The sequence below is a fragment of the Cololabis saira genome, chromosome 14 (genome assembly GCF_033807715.1).
Source record: "Cololabis saira isolate AMF1-May2022 chromosome 14, fColSai1.1, whole genome shotgun sequence".
Lineage (NCBI taxonomy): Eukaryota > Metazoa > Chordata > Actinopteri > Beloniformes > Belonidae > Cololabis > Cololabis saira.
The window spans coordinates 39,649,392-39,666,877 of record NC_084600.1 but is presented as its reverse complement, the minus strand read 5'-3'; the positions used below and the strand labels follow the sequence as shown (position 1 = coordinate 39,666,877).

General features: G+C 39.6%; 1 protein-coding gene across 1 annotated transcript in view; it reads left to right on the top strand.

Moving 5' to 3' along the window:
- Positions 1-3,970: 3,970 nt before the first annotated feature.
- rars1 (arginyl-tRNA synthetase 1) overlaps positions 3,971-17,486 on the top strand; it is a 60,353-nt gene continuing 46,837 nt past the window's right edge. Inside the window, exons 1-4 of the mRNA XM_061739272.1 lie at positions 3,971-4,110; positions 9,230-9,373; positions 14,740-14,928; positions 15,630-15,738. Of these exons, the coding sequence (XP_061595256.1) occupies positions 4,066-4,110; positions 9,230-9,373; positions 14,740-14,928; positions 15,630-15,738 (487 nt within the window). The 5' untranslated portion in view covers positions 3,971-4,065. The remainder of the gene's footprint in view (positions 4,111-9,229; positions 9,374-14,739; positions 14,929-15,629; positions 15,739-17,486) is intronic.

Below are 17,486 nucleotides of genomic sequence, written 5' to 3'. Positions count from 1 at the left end.
TGATAAGTTCAGAAAAGTGTTTTTTATTGTTGTGTTTTGATGTATTTGATGTAAGCCCAGTGGATATTTAAAGCTTACAGAAGGCTGCATTTAACTGCTGCTATGTCATTCCTGCAGTATTTCTGCAGGTGTTTTGGTCACTGCTATTATTTGTAATATATTATATTATTTGTAATCAGCACAAATTATCTGTCCCCATATGATAACATCCACCATCCCCCCTGATTGTTTTTTACAACTCGAGTACTGCTCCCCTTTAACCTTTGTCTGGCGTCAGCTTTCTGTTACCATCTCCGATGTTAACGGGTCGGTTTTGACCCGTGTTTTAAATCATCTCTAAAATACACTAAAAGCAATTATCCATCATCCAATTTGTTTCTCATCTCTTGGTTACATTGTTAGGCTTCCTTATCCATGAAAATATTGGTTTTATTATTTTTGGTGTGGGTCTCAGGGCCTTTTTTTGTCAGTATAGCCCTAGATTTCAATTTAAAAAACTGGTAAAATGAGCTTCAAGAGAATCATATGAATAAATAAAAGGTTGTTGTGTTACCTAGCTATTACTGAGGGGTATTAGAACACATCTCTTAAATTAATTTGTTTCATTTATTTTTTCATTTTAATATTATTAACTATAGTAACATCTATGGTGTTATGGGTCAATTTCGACCCATATACATTTACCTCACGGAAATGGGGGAAAAAAAAGATTTTTTCAGCAATAGAACTTTAAAAAATTGTCACAAGTGATATTGTGAGCCTGCAGGACAGTAGTCAAATCAAGGACCACACGTTTTCCTTGGTTCTTCTCAGGGATGCCACTCGCAGCTTTGCCTGTGTAAATCTGTAGGTTCCAGGCATAGCTGTTTTTGGCATCGCAGGCTGCCCAGATTTTTATGCCGTACTTCCCTGGCTTACTGGGTATGTATTGCCGGAAGAGGCATTTTCCTCGGAAAAGGAAAATATGTTCATCCACTGTCACCTCTGGCCCTGGGTTGAACATCAGTGGAAGGAGCTGAACCCATTTCTCACAGACATCCCTGATGGGGGCAAGCTTGTCAGATCTTGCTCTGGTATCCCTTTTGTCTAATCTGAGGACTCGTGATATCATTCGAAAGGTCTGAAGTCACATTGTTGCCTGGAAAATATTTCTGCCTGTCGATGCATCCCAGAGACTATCAGTGGACTCATTGCAGGATCTGTACACTCCAGCAAGAAGAAGAACACCAATATAAGCATCCAGGCATTCCTCATCCATGTCTTTCCACATGTCGCCATGGACTTTTTTCCCTTCAAGGTTTGTCATAGCAATTATGACTCTTTTTATTGACAATGGCATAAATAGCTCAAAACATATTTTGATATCTCTGACTCTTGTCAAAGCAAACCTTGTGATTCCAGGGGGCTTTTTGATGACATTTTCAGCAGCTGCCCTGCCATGTACATCATGAGGTACTGAGCTCCAAAGTATCTTTCCATTTTTGGACTTGAATTTTTCAGCAGGAGAAGCTTCAGCACCAGTGACCTCCTCGTCAGACTCACCAGATGTGTTAGTGTCTTCTGGATGATACTACACATCAAGGCCTAAACCATGGAGTCAACATTGGGGGGGACCAAATTCCTCTCTTATAAATATATAAATTTCTCTCATATTAGAGTTTAGAGTTTTAGAGTTTAGAGTTTATTAATTTAGCACAAAAAGATGCTTGAAGCACTGCGCAAGGAGGGAACGAAGTTCTATAGCAAACTTGTACAAGGTTCCACCCCTGTCAAAAAAACAAAACAAAGGACAAGCAGACAGCATGCATGAGCTTGTTGCATGAGAACAACAACAAAAGACAAAGATCAATAGCAACAGGAATTCAAGTACTTGAAACAACTAATAGTAAAAAACACAAAGAAAGAACAAAAAATGTGACAAAAGCAGAACAATGAGAAAGAATATATAATTAAAGGTCGATAAAATTAAAGGTCGAGTAGAGAAAGTAAATTAGGTTCCTGTGGAAAGTAAAAATTCCTTTAGGTTTATTTTGAACATGCATTGGGAGGAGGTGGACCTCAGTGAAGAGTTTAAGTCAGACCAGAGCTTGGGGCCTCTATAAGTAATGTTGAATTGGTGACTTGAGGTTCGGGAGGACGGTATAGATAAGCTATTGTTACTAAACCTTGTTTGATATGAGTGAAAGTCTGTTGTCATATATATATATATATATATATATATATATATATATATATATATATATATATATATATATATATATATATATATATATATATATATATATATATATATATATATATATATATATATATACATACACACACACCTTTTTTTCTTTTTACCATAATGGTAATGCATTGCGTTACATGTTATTACATTGTTTTACTTGTGTGCAGAGCTGTCTGGGAGATTTGCGAGGCCCTGTGCGAAATGGCTGGGGGGGCCCGCGAAATTTTTGGGTTTTTCGGGTCGGATCGGGTGTCTATATGCGCAATTTTAACTCTCCAATTATCAAAATACTGGATACCTTCCCCTGCCTCATCATCATCTCTTGCCTCGACGAGGGGCCCCGCGGCTGCTTGAGACCCGGTCGGATCGGTGATTTTTGTAACAAATTTATCAAACGAGCCTTTCAGAGAGGCATTAAACTCTTCCATTTTCTTTATTTTTTTTTCTTTTTTCATCCCCTTATGGAAATTTCCTGATTCTGTCTCGTTCTCTCGACATTGTGTGACAGTTTGTTCCAACTCCACCGTCTGGATCAGAGCAGCTTGTGTCTGCGCTTGGTCTGATCAGTTGTATTGAACAACAGATGCGCGTATCATTGCACATATATTTATTGATATGCACAGACTAGTACACATTTAGGTCTGTAATGGAACATGACTGTTGATACTTATAAGGGAAAAAACGAAAAAAAAAAAAAATTGAAAAAAAACAACAAAAAAAAACGGCCCATAGCGCGAGGCCCCGTGCGGTCGCACGGTTCGCACACCCCTTGCGGCGGCCCTGGTTGTGTGGGCACTGGGCAGGAGGGCCTTTACTGCTCTCTTCTCATCCTTTCTTCCCTTGCCAATCTCCTGTGGTCCTATATTCTCCTCTCTCTTTTCCTCTCTCTTGCTCTGATTGTATGATTATATGACTTTTTTGCTATTGATTATTTCGGACAGTGGGATGTGTATGTGGTTGCCTGACTTTTTTTTTTTTTTAAATCAGATAGCTATATATTGGGGGGGGGGGACATTTTGAGCATATCTGAATATTGGGGGGACATGTCCCCCCCAATGTATATGGTGATTTTGGCCCTGCTACACATCGTCTTCCTCCTCAGAATCCTGCTCCTCTGCATCACTACGCTGCTCATTGTCGTCTCTATCATTTTCACCAAAAATATAGTCCAGAACTTGGCTTACTGTAAATCTTCTTCTCATCTTTGCATGCTGCAAACTGGAGATGTGCACTCTGCAAGTGAAATGAGTGAATTGACCCTACATGCCTGGACATGCTCGACTTTATTTGTTTTGTTATGTGCAGGTAAACTGGAAAACAAAAATCCAAAATGAGAATCCACTGAAGCTCACATGACTGGGAGAGGAGCTGGCTGTCTGACAGTGCAGTTATGATTTCAGTTTTGGCTCTAATTATTGCTTTATAAGCTTATTCTATAACTGGGTCGAAACCGACCCTAACACCACAAAGGTAACAAGTTCAACCAGATCATTTTATAATTTTGTGAAAAAAAAAGTTTGGATATTATTTTGTTGAAATAGAGGTTCCTGACAAAGTCAAAAAGCCTTGATGCAATAAACGCATTTTTGTAATAGTTTTATGAATTTAAACCTAAGAATGGGTCGGTGGCGACCCTAACACCAGACGAAGGTTAACATCGACTTATTTCCCACCTCATTTGTCATTTCTAACCACTAGGGGGCGCTGCAGTTTCGCCCTGACCCCGTTGAACCGGAGAAGAAGCGGAGTTCGTCCTCGCAGCTCGTGTCGTCAGCCAGACAGATCCAGCTGCCACAAGCCGACACAAGAGTTTCATCCTCGGCCTGAATAAAGACATGGGAGACCCAGTGAGCCAGTACTCGGCCCGGCTGCAGCAGCAGGTCAGTCCCGCCCCGCGGGGGGAAAGTTAAACTCACCGCTGCGGATAAATGTGGTCAAACAGCCACGTTTCAACTTCACACCAGGGTCGCTTAAAGAAACAGACAATTTCACGTTTTTTTGGCTCGTTATCAAACATAGCTGCACGAATAAACATAATAAATGTCCTGCTCAAATAAGCGAGGTTTGTTGTCACATTCGGCGGATAGTGCTTAAGTCGTGAAAGTCTAGTTTTGGTAAAAAAGTTGAAAAAGTGTCAGTTTATTTGGGCACAGTGCTAGATGTAGCAGGATGGGGTTTGTGGAGATAATTATGATGTTACCAGTTTGTTCTGGGAATTTGAAGTTTTATTTCTGTGCCGAAATAAAAAAAATGTTCACAGTCAAAGTTGTGAGCGTTTACGATGGATGATGTGTAATTTCTTACCAATTTAAATGAAGCGTGTTTGATTTAAAGTTTGAATTTTGGTATGTGGCGCCCTCTGGTGGACGTTCAGAGGTAATTGATTTTTATACGTAAATTAAGATAGAAACTTAATTATCAGGAATTTGTGTTATATGGAACACATTTTAAAATGTTTAAACTGATAAAACGGAATCCTAACTAATAAAATAAAGGATGGCACTGTTGCATTAACTTATCAATCAAAAGATAACTTTTGCTTTCAGACCAAAAACACGAAAACAACAGTATTGATGTTCAACTTAAAGCAGCACTATGTAACTTTTCCACCGTAATGTAATATTTTCCAGAGTGATTGTGATGGTATCAAAATTAGAATGTTTTCACATTCGTCTTGGGTTTTGGTAATTCTAAAATTACTGACAATATCAACAACAGACACAGAATAATAATAATGATCATAAAATTGTGTAATTCGCAATGAGGAAGCTTTATAAAATAATAATACAATTGAATAGAATTACAGCACTAGAGGAAAGAATGCAATGCAAAGAAAATGTATAGAACATTTCTAGTATTTTTCCTGAGAACTGTAAAATTGTGCAGGGCTGATCTGCAAAACATTCAGTTATTCACAGGTTATAAAGTATTTTCTATTTTGTCAGTAAGTAGGTTGGACTACTAATTTATGACGAAGTCCCTCTAAAAAACGTGACAGTAAAAAGGTGCAGTAGAACAAAACCAGAACGTTTGTAGTTTGGGCGCATTATCTGGCTGAAACAGGACGGGGGGGCAGGGGAGTGATTTTCAACTTCGTCATATTATATTGTTTATCCAAAAATAGATACATTACCTCTTCGCTATCCATCCTGCAAACGACCGCTGAAAACAGAAAAGTAGTTTTGAAAGTCCGTCCCGTCTTATTTCATTCACTATCAAAACAAATGCAGCGACGGGGACAGGAGTTTTCTGGCAGTACGCGCTGGTGCTCATGGGAAATGTAGTGTTCTTTCTGGTAAAGCACTACCGCTTTTGTCCAAAGGAGCCGCCAAACTCAACAAAAGCTGAAAGTTACATTGTGCTGCTTTAACTTATCAATCAAAAGATCACTTTTGCTTTCAGACCAAAAACACGAGAACATCAGTATTGATGTTCAACTTAAAATCACCTTGGAGGCATAAATGCTGCAAATGCATCATTATGTAAATTCTGTATTGGAGAGCTGAATCAGGGTCATGATGGGGGGAAAAAAAGACAAAAATTGAGGAAACCTTAGTTCAAATTAAAAGTTAAATTTGAACGTCAACTTTGAAAAACAAAACTAAAGTCGAGCCAAAGTTTTTTTTCACGTTTTTTTTTTCTTCTTCCCATTTTCAGATTTCAGATTCCAATCTTTTCCATCAAGATTGATTTCAACTTAAAGGGGAACTATTATGGCATCTAATACCTATTTGAAACAGGCCTTGAATGTCTTAAAAACAAGCTTTTGATTGTTTTTGCTAAATAAATTAGAAATTCATCCTCTGAGCCATGTCTTTATCATCCGAGTTTATAACCTCATTATCTATGTGGGATTCTGAGTGGGCGGGGCTATGATAATGAGGCTCTGTGCTGATTGGCTGCCTGAATGACGCGATACACCGCTACGAAAAAATGGCGGAAGCTCCGGCCGGCGGAGTTAGTTGCGGGCGTGGTTTTGATTTATTTATTGCTGGAAAGTTAATGTCTAACACTTGTATAGTGCCTTCCAGCTGCACTTCAGCCCCAAAGACCTTCACACTGCGGACATTCACTCATTCACACATCACGCAACTGGTAATGTTTAAAATTAATTAGTTTTATTTAGCTGAATTTTATATAATGTTTATACATATATAAGTAGATATGTATTGATGAATGAATATATGAAATAATGTGAAAAATATCTGTCACAGTTCTTTTATGATGACAGTGTGAGACATCAAGGGACTTGAGTGTTTTTGACAGAGAAATGTTAGACTTAATTATTTGGCTGAAAGAATCTTCTGTATTTTGATTTGTATTTATTTATTGATTTGGTCAAGACTTCAGGCTGCTTGGCAATCACAAAAGAAAATTTTATCACAATTATTTAAAACGATGACTCATTGCACTTGGAAACATGTTGCATTCCCAGAACTATGAAAAAACGAATAATCTTTTACATTTAATTTAACTGTAGAAAGAGCAGTGATATAGTGATAAATCGTGATAAATCGTTAAAATCTTGTTTTGGTAAAAAAGTTGAAACCGTGTCAGTTTATTGGGCGCAGTGCTAGATGCAGCAGGAAGGGATTCCGGTGATGTTTATGATGTTGCGAAGTTCTTCTGGGAATTTGCTGTTTTATTTCTGTGCCGAATATTTTCTTTCAATCTTCACAGCTAAAGTTGTGAGCGTTTACGATGGATGATCTGTCATTTCTTACCAATTTAAATGGAGCGTGTTTGATTTAAAGTTTGAATTATGTTATGTGGCGCCCTCTGGTGGACGCTCAGAGGTAATTGATTTTAACCCGTAAATTAAGATATAAACTTCATTACCAGGAATTTGTGTTATATGGAACAAATTTTAAAATGTTTAAACCGATAAAACGGAATCCTAATTAATAAAATAAAGGATGACACAGGACTATGGATGGTGTAGTAGTGTTTCTCCGACTGTTGCATTAACTTATCAATCAAAAGATCACTTTTGCTTTCATTATGATACTGTTTTATCTGTTATGATTTATTTATTTATTGCTGGAAAGTTAATGGCTAACACTTGTATAGTGCTTTCCAGCTGTACTTCAGCCCCAAAGACATTCACACATTCACACATTCACACTGGTGACGTTTCAAATTAATTAGTTGTTTTATTTAGCTGAATTTTATATATGTTATATATATTGATGAATGAATATATGAAATAATGTGAAAAATATCTGTCACAGATCTTTTATGATGACAGTGTGACTTGTGAGACATCAAGGGGCTTGAGTGTTTTTGACAGAGAAATGTTAGACTTAATTGTTTGGCTGAGAGAATCTTCTGTATTTAATTTGTATTCATTGATTTGATCAAGACTTAGTCGTTGTTACTGCTCAGGTTCAGGCTGCTTGGCAATCACGAAAGAAAATGTAATCACAATTATTTAAAACGATGACTCATTGCACTTGGAAACATGTTGCATTCCCTGAACCATAAAAAAAACTAATAATCTTTTAAATATAATTTAACTGTAGAAAGAGCAGTGACGTAGTTCTTGATAATAATAACAAAGTAAATTTGACCAAAGTACATTTTTCTCCCCTGTATTTTAGCGTAACGCCACAAACGCACAGCTGAAAGGTCCAAAACATTTATTTTTGGAAACTGTATTTTAACAAAGTTCAGCCGGTAACTCGGCCCAAGAGGCCAATGATCAGAGAGGAAAATAAATGACTGGCCAACCTGGAAACATTCTGGTAGTGGTGGGGGAGTATTGAGTCAGCAGGACGGGCAGGTCACTGAACCCCACGTTGCCCGGGCCACTCATAGTCCCGCTCCCACGCCTGGATAAATGGGCAGGACTAATCCGCAGAAGTGACCCCTACAAAGGAAAACAGCTGAGAGAACAGGATGAAAAAACAGAGAAAATCCCGACAGGACCGTCTAAATAATCGCTTCGAGGTTTAAGTCCAGAAACAGCCGCTTGTTAACACGATCTGCCTTCAGATGCCGATCTACCTGCTCCCCGTTTCTGACGACGTTCTTCACGCGGAGTAGGAAGAACAAGTGAAATGATTAGAATAGAACAGGGGTCGGCAACCCAAAATGTTGAAAGAGCCATATTGGACCAAAAACACAAAAAACAAATATGTCTGGAGCCGCAAAAAATGAAAAGTCTTGTATCAGCCTTAGAATGAAGACAACACATGCTGCATGTTTCTATATTAATTATAACTGGGTCCTCGGCTGCAAATGTAGCATACTAATGTCTTTCCACATGACTCTTTTTGTTACGCAAATCTATGGGAGAGTATTAGGGCCAGGCAGGAGAAAAATAAAAATAAGATTTTAGAGGAGGAAGATTTTTTTTTCATTATGCACTTCGAGAAAAAAGTCAAAATTTCGAGAAAAAAGTCAAGATTAATGTTGAAGTACAATCTTGAGAAAAAAGTCAAAACTTTGAGAAAAAAGTGGAAATGTCGAGAAAAAAGTCAAAATGTTGAGATTAAAAAGGAAAGGAAAAAGGAAGAGAAAAAAAAGGAAAAAAAGAAGAGAAAAAAGAAGAAAAAAAGGAAAGAAAAAAAAAAGGTCAAACATTTTTGAAAAAGCTCCAGGAGCCACTAGGGCGGCGATAAAGAGCTGCATGCTCTAGAGCCGCAGGTTGCCGACCCCTGGAATAGAAGGACAAATGTCCAAAATATTAAAGCTTATTAGGTACAATCCAAAGTTAAAACAATCCTAGATTTATTCTGCGATAGTAAGCTTTTGTTGGTAACCAAACTAACCATTTCCCTGGCTACTGTGCCAATCTTCCTGTGCTTATTCATTAGGTTCTCATAGATCAGTCAATGTTTGAACTCCAGATTGTTACATTTTATTCTCTCTTTATTTGTGGCAGCTGCTGTGTGCTGAGGTATACCATAATATTTTTTTCTTTCTTATCGAAAAAACATTGTCAATAATCTGGTTAAGTTTATTTACGAGAACACGTTTTTCTGTCTTATTTTCTAGGAGCAAGAGATCCAGAGTTTGTCTGCAGAGATCGAGAGTCTGAAGAACCCGCAGAACTCCGGGAACCCGACTGCCGCTCCACGTCTGAATGAGCTGCGGGACGAGAACGTCAAACTAAAGTACCGCCTCAACATCCTCAAGAGGGTGAGTGGTGTCCGATGACTCGAGCTGCTCTGAGTAGAGACCGGGAGGTGGTATGGGTTTCGACTGCAGAAAGATCAGAAAAAGTAACAACTCTTCTTATTACCGACTGTTTTCCCGCAGTATGAAAATCTGTTTTCTATAAAAAGCAACGCAAAACATTATCCAAGGTCCCACGTCTGAGAGCTAAACATGTTTGATACAAGTAGTTTTCCACGTGATGATGGAAATCAACGCACAATCTGATGAATTTGAGGAACTAATTACCGTATTTTCCGGACTATAAGTCGCCCCGGAGTAAAAGTCGCACCAGCCATAAAATGCATAATAAAGAAGGAAAAAACATATATAAGTCGCACTGGAGTATAAGTCACATTTCTGGGGGATATATATTTTATAAAATCCAACACCAAAAACAGACATGTCATCTTGAAAGGCAATCTTAAATAAAACTAGAATAGAGGCAACAACAGGCTGAATAATTGTACGGTTTGCTTACGTTACATGACACAACTGAAAACGTGCCTGGTATGTTAACATAACAAATTAAGAGTTATTCAGATAACTATAGCATAAATAACATGCTAAGAAGTTTACCAAATGCTCCATCCATCCATCCATCCATCGTCCGCCGCTTTATCTGTTCCCGGGTCGTGGGGGCAGCAGCCTCAGCAGAGATGCCCAGACTTCCTTCACCCCAGGCACTTCCTCCAGCTCCTCCGGGGGGAGTCCGAGACGTTCCCAGGCCAGCCGAGAGACATAGTCTCTCCAGCGTGTCCTGGGTCTTCCCCGGGGTCTCCTCCCGGAGGGACATGCCTGGAACACCTCCCTAGGGAGGCGTCCAGGAGGCATCCGGTACAGATGCCCAAGCCACCTCAGCTGACTCCTCTCAATGTGAAGGAGCAGCGGCTCGACTCCGAACTCCTCCCGGGTGACTGAACTCCTCACCCTATCTCTAAGGGAGCGTCCAGCCACCCTGCGGAGGAAACTCATCTCTAAGGGAGCGTCCAGCCACCCTGCGGAGGAAACTCATCTCTAAGGGAGCGTCCAGCCACCCTGCGGAGGAAACTCATCTCGGCCGCTTGTATCCGCGATCTCGTCCTTTCGGTCACTACCCAAAGTTCATGACCATAGGTGAGGGTAGGGGCGTAGATTGACCGGTAAATCGAGAGCTTCACCTTTCGACTCAGCTCCTTCTTCACCACGACGGTCCGGTACATCGACCGCATTACTGCGGACGCTGCACCGATCCGCCTGTCAATCTCCCGCTCCATTGTTCCCTCACTCGTGAACAAGATCCCGAGATACTTGAACTCCTCCACCTGAGGCAGGACTTCTCCACCCACCCGGAGAAGGAACACCACCCTTTCCCGGTGGAGAACCATGGCCTCGGTCTTGGAGGTGCTGATTCTCATCCCTGCCGCGTCGCTCTCGGCCTCAAACCGCCCCAGCACATGCTGAAGGTCCCGGTCCGATGAAGCCAACAGGACAACATCATCTGCAAAAAGCAGAGATGAAATCCTGTGATTCCCAAACCGGATCCCCTCCGGCCCCTGGCTACGCCTAGAAATCCTGTCCATAAAAATTATGAACAGGACCGGTGACAAAGGGCAGCCCTGCCGGAGTCCAACATGCACCGGGAACAAGTCTGACTTACTGCCGGCAATGCGAACCAGACTCCTGCTCCGATCATACAGAGACCGGACAGCCCTTAGTAGAGGGCCCCGGACTCCATACTCACTCAGCACCCCCCACAGAATGGCACGAGGGACACGGTCAAATGCCTTCTCCAGATCCACAAAACACATGTAGACTGGTTGGGCAAATTCCCATGAACCCTCGAGCACCCTGCGGAGGGTGTAGAGCTGGTCCAGTATCCTCCGTGGCACTCCAAATAACTCAAATCCACTGAAATCTTAAACTCTGTTAACTTCGGAGGTAGAAGATGCAACGCTTCCTATATATAGTTCAGAAAATACGGTATTTCGGTATATACGATATAAAAGTACAAAACACAGAAAGTTGCTGCACTGCTAGAAGCTTCAGCATTCTTAAAAGTTAGATCAGAGAAGTTTTGAATGGTGTAATAATTGCTCCGGGTCCCTGAAAAGCTTAGAGAGACAGCTTGTTGTGCAACAGACGCTATATAAATAAAATGGAATTGAACTGAAGGTGAAACATCCCGCTAATTTGCAACAACTTTCTAAAGGAAAGAAGCTTCAAAATCGTCCTGAAGCTTCTCATCAGGACCTAAAGACGTCTTCTTAAGTAGAGGTTCAATCTAAAAGGCTGTGTTTGACAAGATTACAGATCCAGTTATGGGAAGAATTTGTTTAAATAGCTTAGAAAGAATAGGGTCCAGTAAACGTGTAGATAGTCTTGAGTGAGAAACGACTGGAGGAAACACAAATATCAGTGGTAGAGAACCAGTCTGGGTGAAAAGCAGTAGATGCAGCTGATTAATGGGTCGCTGTTCTCTCTAATGTAGGGGATAAATATGCTTTCTAATATTTATGATTTTATTCACATCACCAGTTAAATGAGATGGTTCCGCCTGGAAATGTGAGGTTATTCTTATTTTCTCTAGTTAATGATAAATGTTTTCTTAGCTGTATAAAAGCTTTTTTTTAAATACATTGCCAGGCTGTCTTTTATAAGCTATCTGGAATTATTTTAAATTAGTTGAGCGCTGCTTTCTTTCCAGCGTTCTGCATGTGTGCGGTTTCACCGAGACACAAACCTCCTAGTGTTGACGACCTTCCTTCTCAGCGGGACGCCACAATCCAGGGTTAAACTCTGCAGAGGCTGCAGGGCCGTTGATGCATGAAGGAGCGTGACCCTCAAGTCTGCCCTCAGCAGCATAAGTGATTGGTTTCATGCTACAATTATTAGTATCATTGATATTGCTCCCACCAAGGTGAAAGTGATCACTGCTAAACCTCCCTGGAGAAAATGCTGCACGGGTCGGAACTTAAAGAAGAGAGTGTGGAAAAGCTGAACGCAGTTGGTGGAAATCTAAATTACAGATTCATTATTACATTTATTAAGAGGGACATGTATGATACAGAGCTAAGGAATGCAAGTCAATCCTATTTTTCTGATATTATTGCCAAAAAGAAACAATAATGCACACATTGTGTTCCCTACTGCTGACAGGATAACCCTGAACCGGGTCTGCAATCAGGTTGCCTCTTTCTTTACTCAGTACGTTTACATGCAGCAAAGAAATCAGATTTCTGATCGTATCAGATAAAGACATCCAGAAGACCGGATCACTTGTCTCAGTTTACATTGCTGTTCAGAGAATCGGATAAATGGCCAGAGCATGGCTGACTTTGTGACGCTATGTGGCGCTGTAACCATGGTAACCATGGTAACCATTTCTACAAAGAGCCATGGAGCACCCTATAATGTAATAATTTCCTGAAAATGTAATAAAATTTGCACTTAACTCAATGGAAAATGTAATAAAACCCAATAATGTAATAACTTCACCAATAATGTAATAAAATACCCTGACGGATATTGTAATAACATTTTTTACCAATAATGTAATACCTTATTACATTATTGGGAATTCATTACATGCTACTCAAAGTCTGCAATTTAACCCAATAGTCATTCTGGTGTTTCAAATCCAGTGTTTATAACATTCTTCATCTCTTAAGTATTACTTAAGTTTTGAAAACGTTTTGAAAAAAAAGACCCACCTAAAAAATTCCCAATAATGTAATAAGGTATTACATTATCGGTAAAAATGTTATTACAATATCAGTCAGGATATTTTATTACATTATTGGTGAAGTTATTACATTATTGGGTTTTATTAGATTTTCGAATGATTTAAGTGCAAATTTTATTACATTTTCAGGCGTTATTACATTTTCACGTAATTATTACATCATAGGGTGTTACAAGCCACTTCCGGTTGACCTGTTTTTGTTTGGCGCCAATGTACGCCTTACGTATATTTTTCCACTTTATTTTGATCTGCTCCGGTGTCCTGATGAAGCTTCTGCCATCTCTTTCGCGATCTTCATGTTGGTGTTTAAACAACTATTTAACATGCGCCGTCTCCTTTCACTTCCGGGTGAAGGAAGGAAGGAAGGAAGGAAATGCCCCAGAGGAAATTCTCCAGCATGCTCAGACTGCAATATCCGATGTCTCCGTATACCTGGCGTTAACATTCCGACTCTGAACGAATGATCTAGGTGTTGATATCAGATTATTAAATGTCCGATATAGGTCCGAAGTAGATCAGATTAAGGTGTTTACATGCAGTTTAAAAGTCTGAACGATGTCTTATACGATCATCCGATTGAACTGCTGCATGGAAACGTACTGACTGACAAGATTCCGAAAAGTCAGACAGTCAGTCATGAGAGAAACCAATTAAAATTTAAAATACTTTTTTTGTTTAATAAATCTCTGAATGGCCTAAAAATACATCCCTGATCTCTTGGTCCATGATGAACCAACCAGAACCCTCAGGTCATCGGGGTCATGCCTGCTTTCTGTAGCCAGAGTTAGAACCAAATACTTTGAGGCATCAATGTTGTAAACCTTTTTATTTACTGCTACATTTCAGAAATCCACCATGATGCACTACAACTTTTATTTCTTACATCTCAGTTTTTAATTCATGTCTGTCTTTAATTCTGCTTTTAAACTCTTTTTTTTTTTAATGCGTTTTTCAAAATGTTTTTGGGTCAATGACGTGACGCCTATATTTTCTGAAAAAACGATTTTTTTTCAATTCAAAAAAGGTTTAAATGGATAAAAAAATACCACTATATATGACCTTCCTGTCCCACATATGGACTCACTTGAATTTTACAAAAAATACTAGTTATTTGGGATTTTGTTGTAGTTTTAAGCGTCATAATGTCATGTGGTGCGACCGTCCAACCATGACTCCTGTTTTGAAAACTTTTTTTGAAATCACTCTAAATGTTTTTAAATCAATCTTCTTCTATCTGCCATGATTTCCAAACTGTCTTGTAGTGTGTAAGATTGCAACACATTTGTATTTATATTTCCATCATAATATACAAACAAAGTTTGACTGACGTCTATTTTATGACCATTAAAAAAAACAACCATTTTTGTATAATACTGAAAACTTGTAAAACAAAAGATGTCAAGATGTTAAGGAAATTTATTTATTTTAATATGAATTATGGTTGCACCACATGACTTATTTTTAAAGCTAGTGCCAATTCATCTTGACAAAAAACTTTTTTTATTATTTTAAAATTGACCTGTTGAAAATCCTTATTCGTCATTGACCCTTTTATGTAACGCACTTTGAATTGTCTCATCCATGAACTTTGCTCCACAAGTAACTAGTTCTGTGTCTTCATGTGCAGAGTCTGCAGGAGGAGTCGTCTCACCTCGGCGCTTCAATGGAGAACATCAACCAGCGGCTGCAGGAGATCTTCGGCGTGGCGATCCGGACGTCCTGCCCCGAGCTGGACAACCCGCCGCTGGCCGTCACGCCCAACCAGCAGGCCAAGTTCGGAGACTACCAGTGCAACAGCGCCATGGCCATGTCTCAGGTGTGACTCTCCTGGGCCTTCACTCACCAGCCGTGGGGATTCTGCAGGAATTTAAAGATCTCAAATGAATGAATGAATAAAGTTTATTCAGTCATGACAACACAACACCAAAAAACATTGTGCACAGCATTAACATTTCACAAGAAAACCAATAATCATGTGTTTAACAATGACTGAAAATGCATAGGCTGAAGCAAACTGCTTATAAAAGCCTATCCTATATTATCAACTTTCTTTTTGTGGCTACCGACCTCCAGAAAACCAAAAAGAGAATAGAAAAGCAAAGAAACAACAGAAAAGCAAAGAAACATTAACAGATAGTCAATCATATTTATAAGCTTTTTTTGGTTTCTTAAAAACCAAAAGAGAATGACATGTTTTTAAATGTATGTTGGCATCATTCCAGAATTTAACAGTAATGGAGACAAATCTCCTTTTCATACCTTTTTTTTTTAGCTTTTTGTACAGTAAAATTGCAGACACCTCTAAGATTATATGGAGTCTCCTGAATTGAAATCTTAATAAATCATACAGTTTTTGTTTCATGTTAAGTTTGTCACCATTTTCAAGGTGTTTGCTGCAAAAGTTCATCTATTTGTTGGTTTTTTGTTTTATAATTTAAATAAATGATGTGAGGAACTGCAGGAGAAATGAAAAGCTAGTTTGGTCCAACCCTCCTGTGGCCGCTGTCCGTGTTGCAGATGCTGAAGGCGAAGGGGGTGAAGGTGAACCCGAGAGAAATCGCAGAGAAGATCATGCAGAACCTGCCAGACAACGAGCTGATCGAGAAAACTGAAATCGCAGGACCAGGTGAGAGCACGTACATGGACTCCCTTCCTCCTGCAGTTCTGCTGCTTTTAGCTTTTGCTTCATTGTGGTGTCCTCACTCCAGAAGCACACACGGAAGAAATTAAGAATGAAGCTGTATCATATGCAAAAAGGTTCTCTTAATCATTTATATATTTAAAAAGGGCCAATTCCAATACGCCTCCTACTTTCTACCACTAGCCCTCACTCACTACAACTACCCCTAAAAATAAAGCCACAAATTTTAGGGCCTTTGTAATCTTCCCTAGGCTCTGTCCCAATACTCTCACTACTCCTACTTTTCAGCACTACCCCTAAATTTCGCTTGCTACGTCACTGAGTGGTTTACGTTCAGCTAAAAGCTGTTTTAATTTCCGCTGTAGCGCTGTTAATATGCCACTTTATTAAGTTTTAATATTTTTTCAGGCGTAAAAGTAACCGTTAACATCCCCAACCTGGGCTCAGTTTATCCAAATAACGCCTGATAAGAAATTTGCTCCGAAAATTTCGGGATGAGAACTCGGGAGCTGATTTATGGTTCCGCGTTAAATCGACGCAGAGCCTATGGCGTAGGGCAGGGGTTCTTAACCTTTCTGACTTTGGGGCCCAATTTTTTCAGTACAGAGTGGCCCGGGGCCCATTAAATATTAACACTGTTTAGCAGGGGTATTCAACTAAAACTTTAAGAGGTCCATTTAGAGAAAATTTACTCAAGCGAGGGTCCAGAACATCATTATATATGTGTGTGGTGTGTGTGGTGTGTGTGTGTGTGTGTGTGTGTGTGTGTGTGTGTGTGTGTGTGTGTATATTCAAGTAGCCTCATAGTTGTATCAACATCTCCATATGACTGTTATAGCCCATTAACATGTGTAACTTGAATTAAGCATATTTTTTTCTCTTAAAAATAAAGTAGATTTTATTTTATTTTTCAAATGCTATCTTATTTTATTTCTCTACCAGCAGTTTGAATTTCCCCTTTTCTTTGTTAATTGTCTCAACACATTTTTATACTAAATTAATATAAACACATCTTAACAATTTAACAGTTTTGCAGTTTTTCTTTCTTCCCCTCTTATGATCTTATGCCCCCACTTTCTGTTGTTCAGTGAGAGAACTGAGCTCTAACTTCTCCTGTCAGGACTTTAAATCTGGGCTGGATGGTGTCAGGTTCTCATACACATGTGGAGGTGTTCATTGGTGAGCCTGAAACGATATTTAGTTTTAATTATGTTCACTGTGGAGAAAGCTGCTTCACAGCTGTATCTGGACCCAGACATGGGCAGGATGTTTTAAGATGGTCAGTTTATTTTTCTGTGACTTCAGTTCAGACTTGAGTGGATATGTTTGATGAAAAACTTTGTGTTTTGTTTCAGTGGCTTTTCACTTTCGCACTTTGAACGCCACGGTCTCTGAACGTATGAGACACTGGTTTTGTCCCAGTGGGAAGACTGAACAGGATGAATTTGTCCATTCCGGGTTGCATATTTAAAAATACAGCGAGGACAAAACTTAGTTTGATTTTACTTTAAGTTATTTACATTAATAAGTTGTCAGGACTCAGTGTGTCGGGTTCATCCGAGCCTGATCAGCTGCGACGGGCACAGCCCGCACCGCAGCTCTCTGGTCGCGCTGCAGCAGTTACTTTCCGATGCTTTTTCGAAAGCCCGAACAGTCCAGTCCAGCAGACACGACAGCCCACGCATCTACATCTACCATCCTTCAGCAGTAACGACGGAGCCCACGGCCCGAGC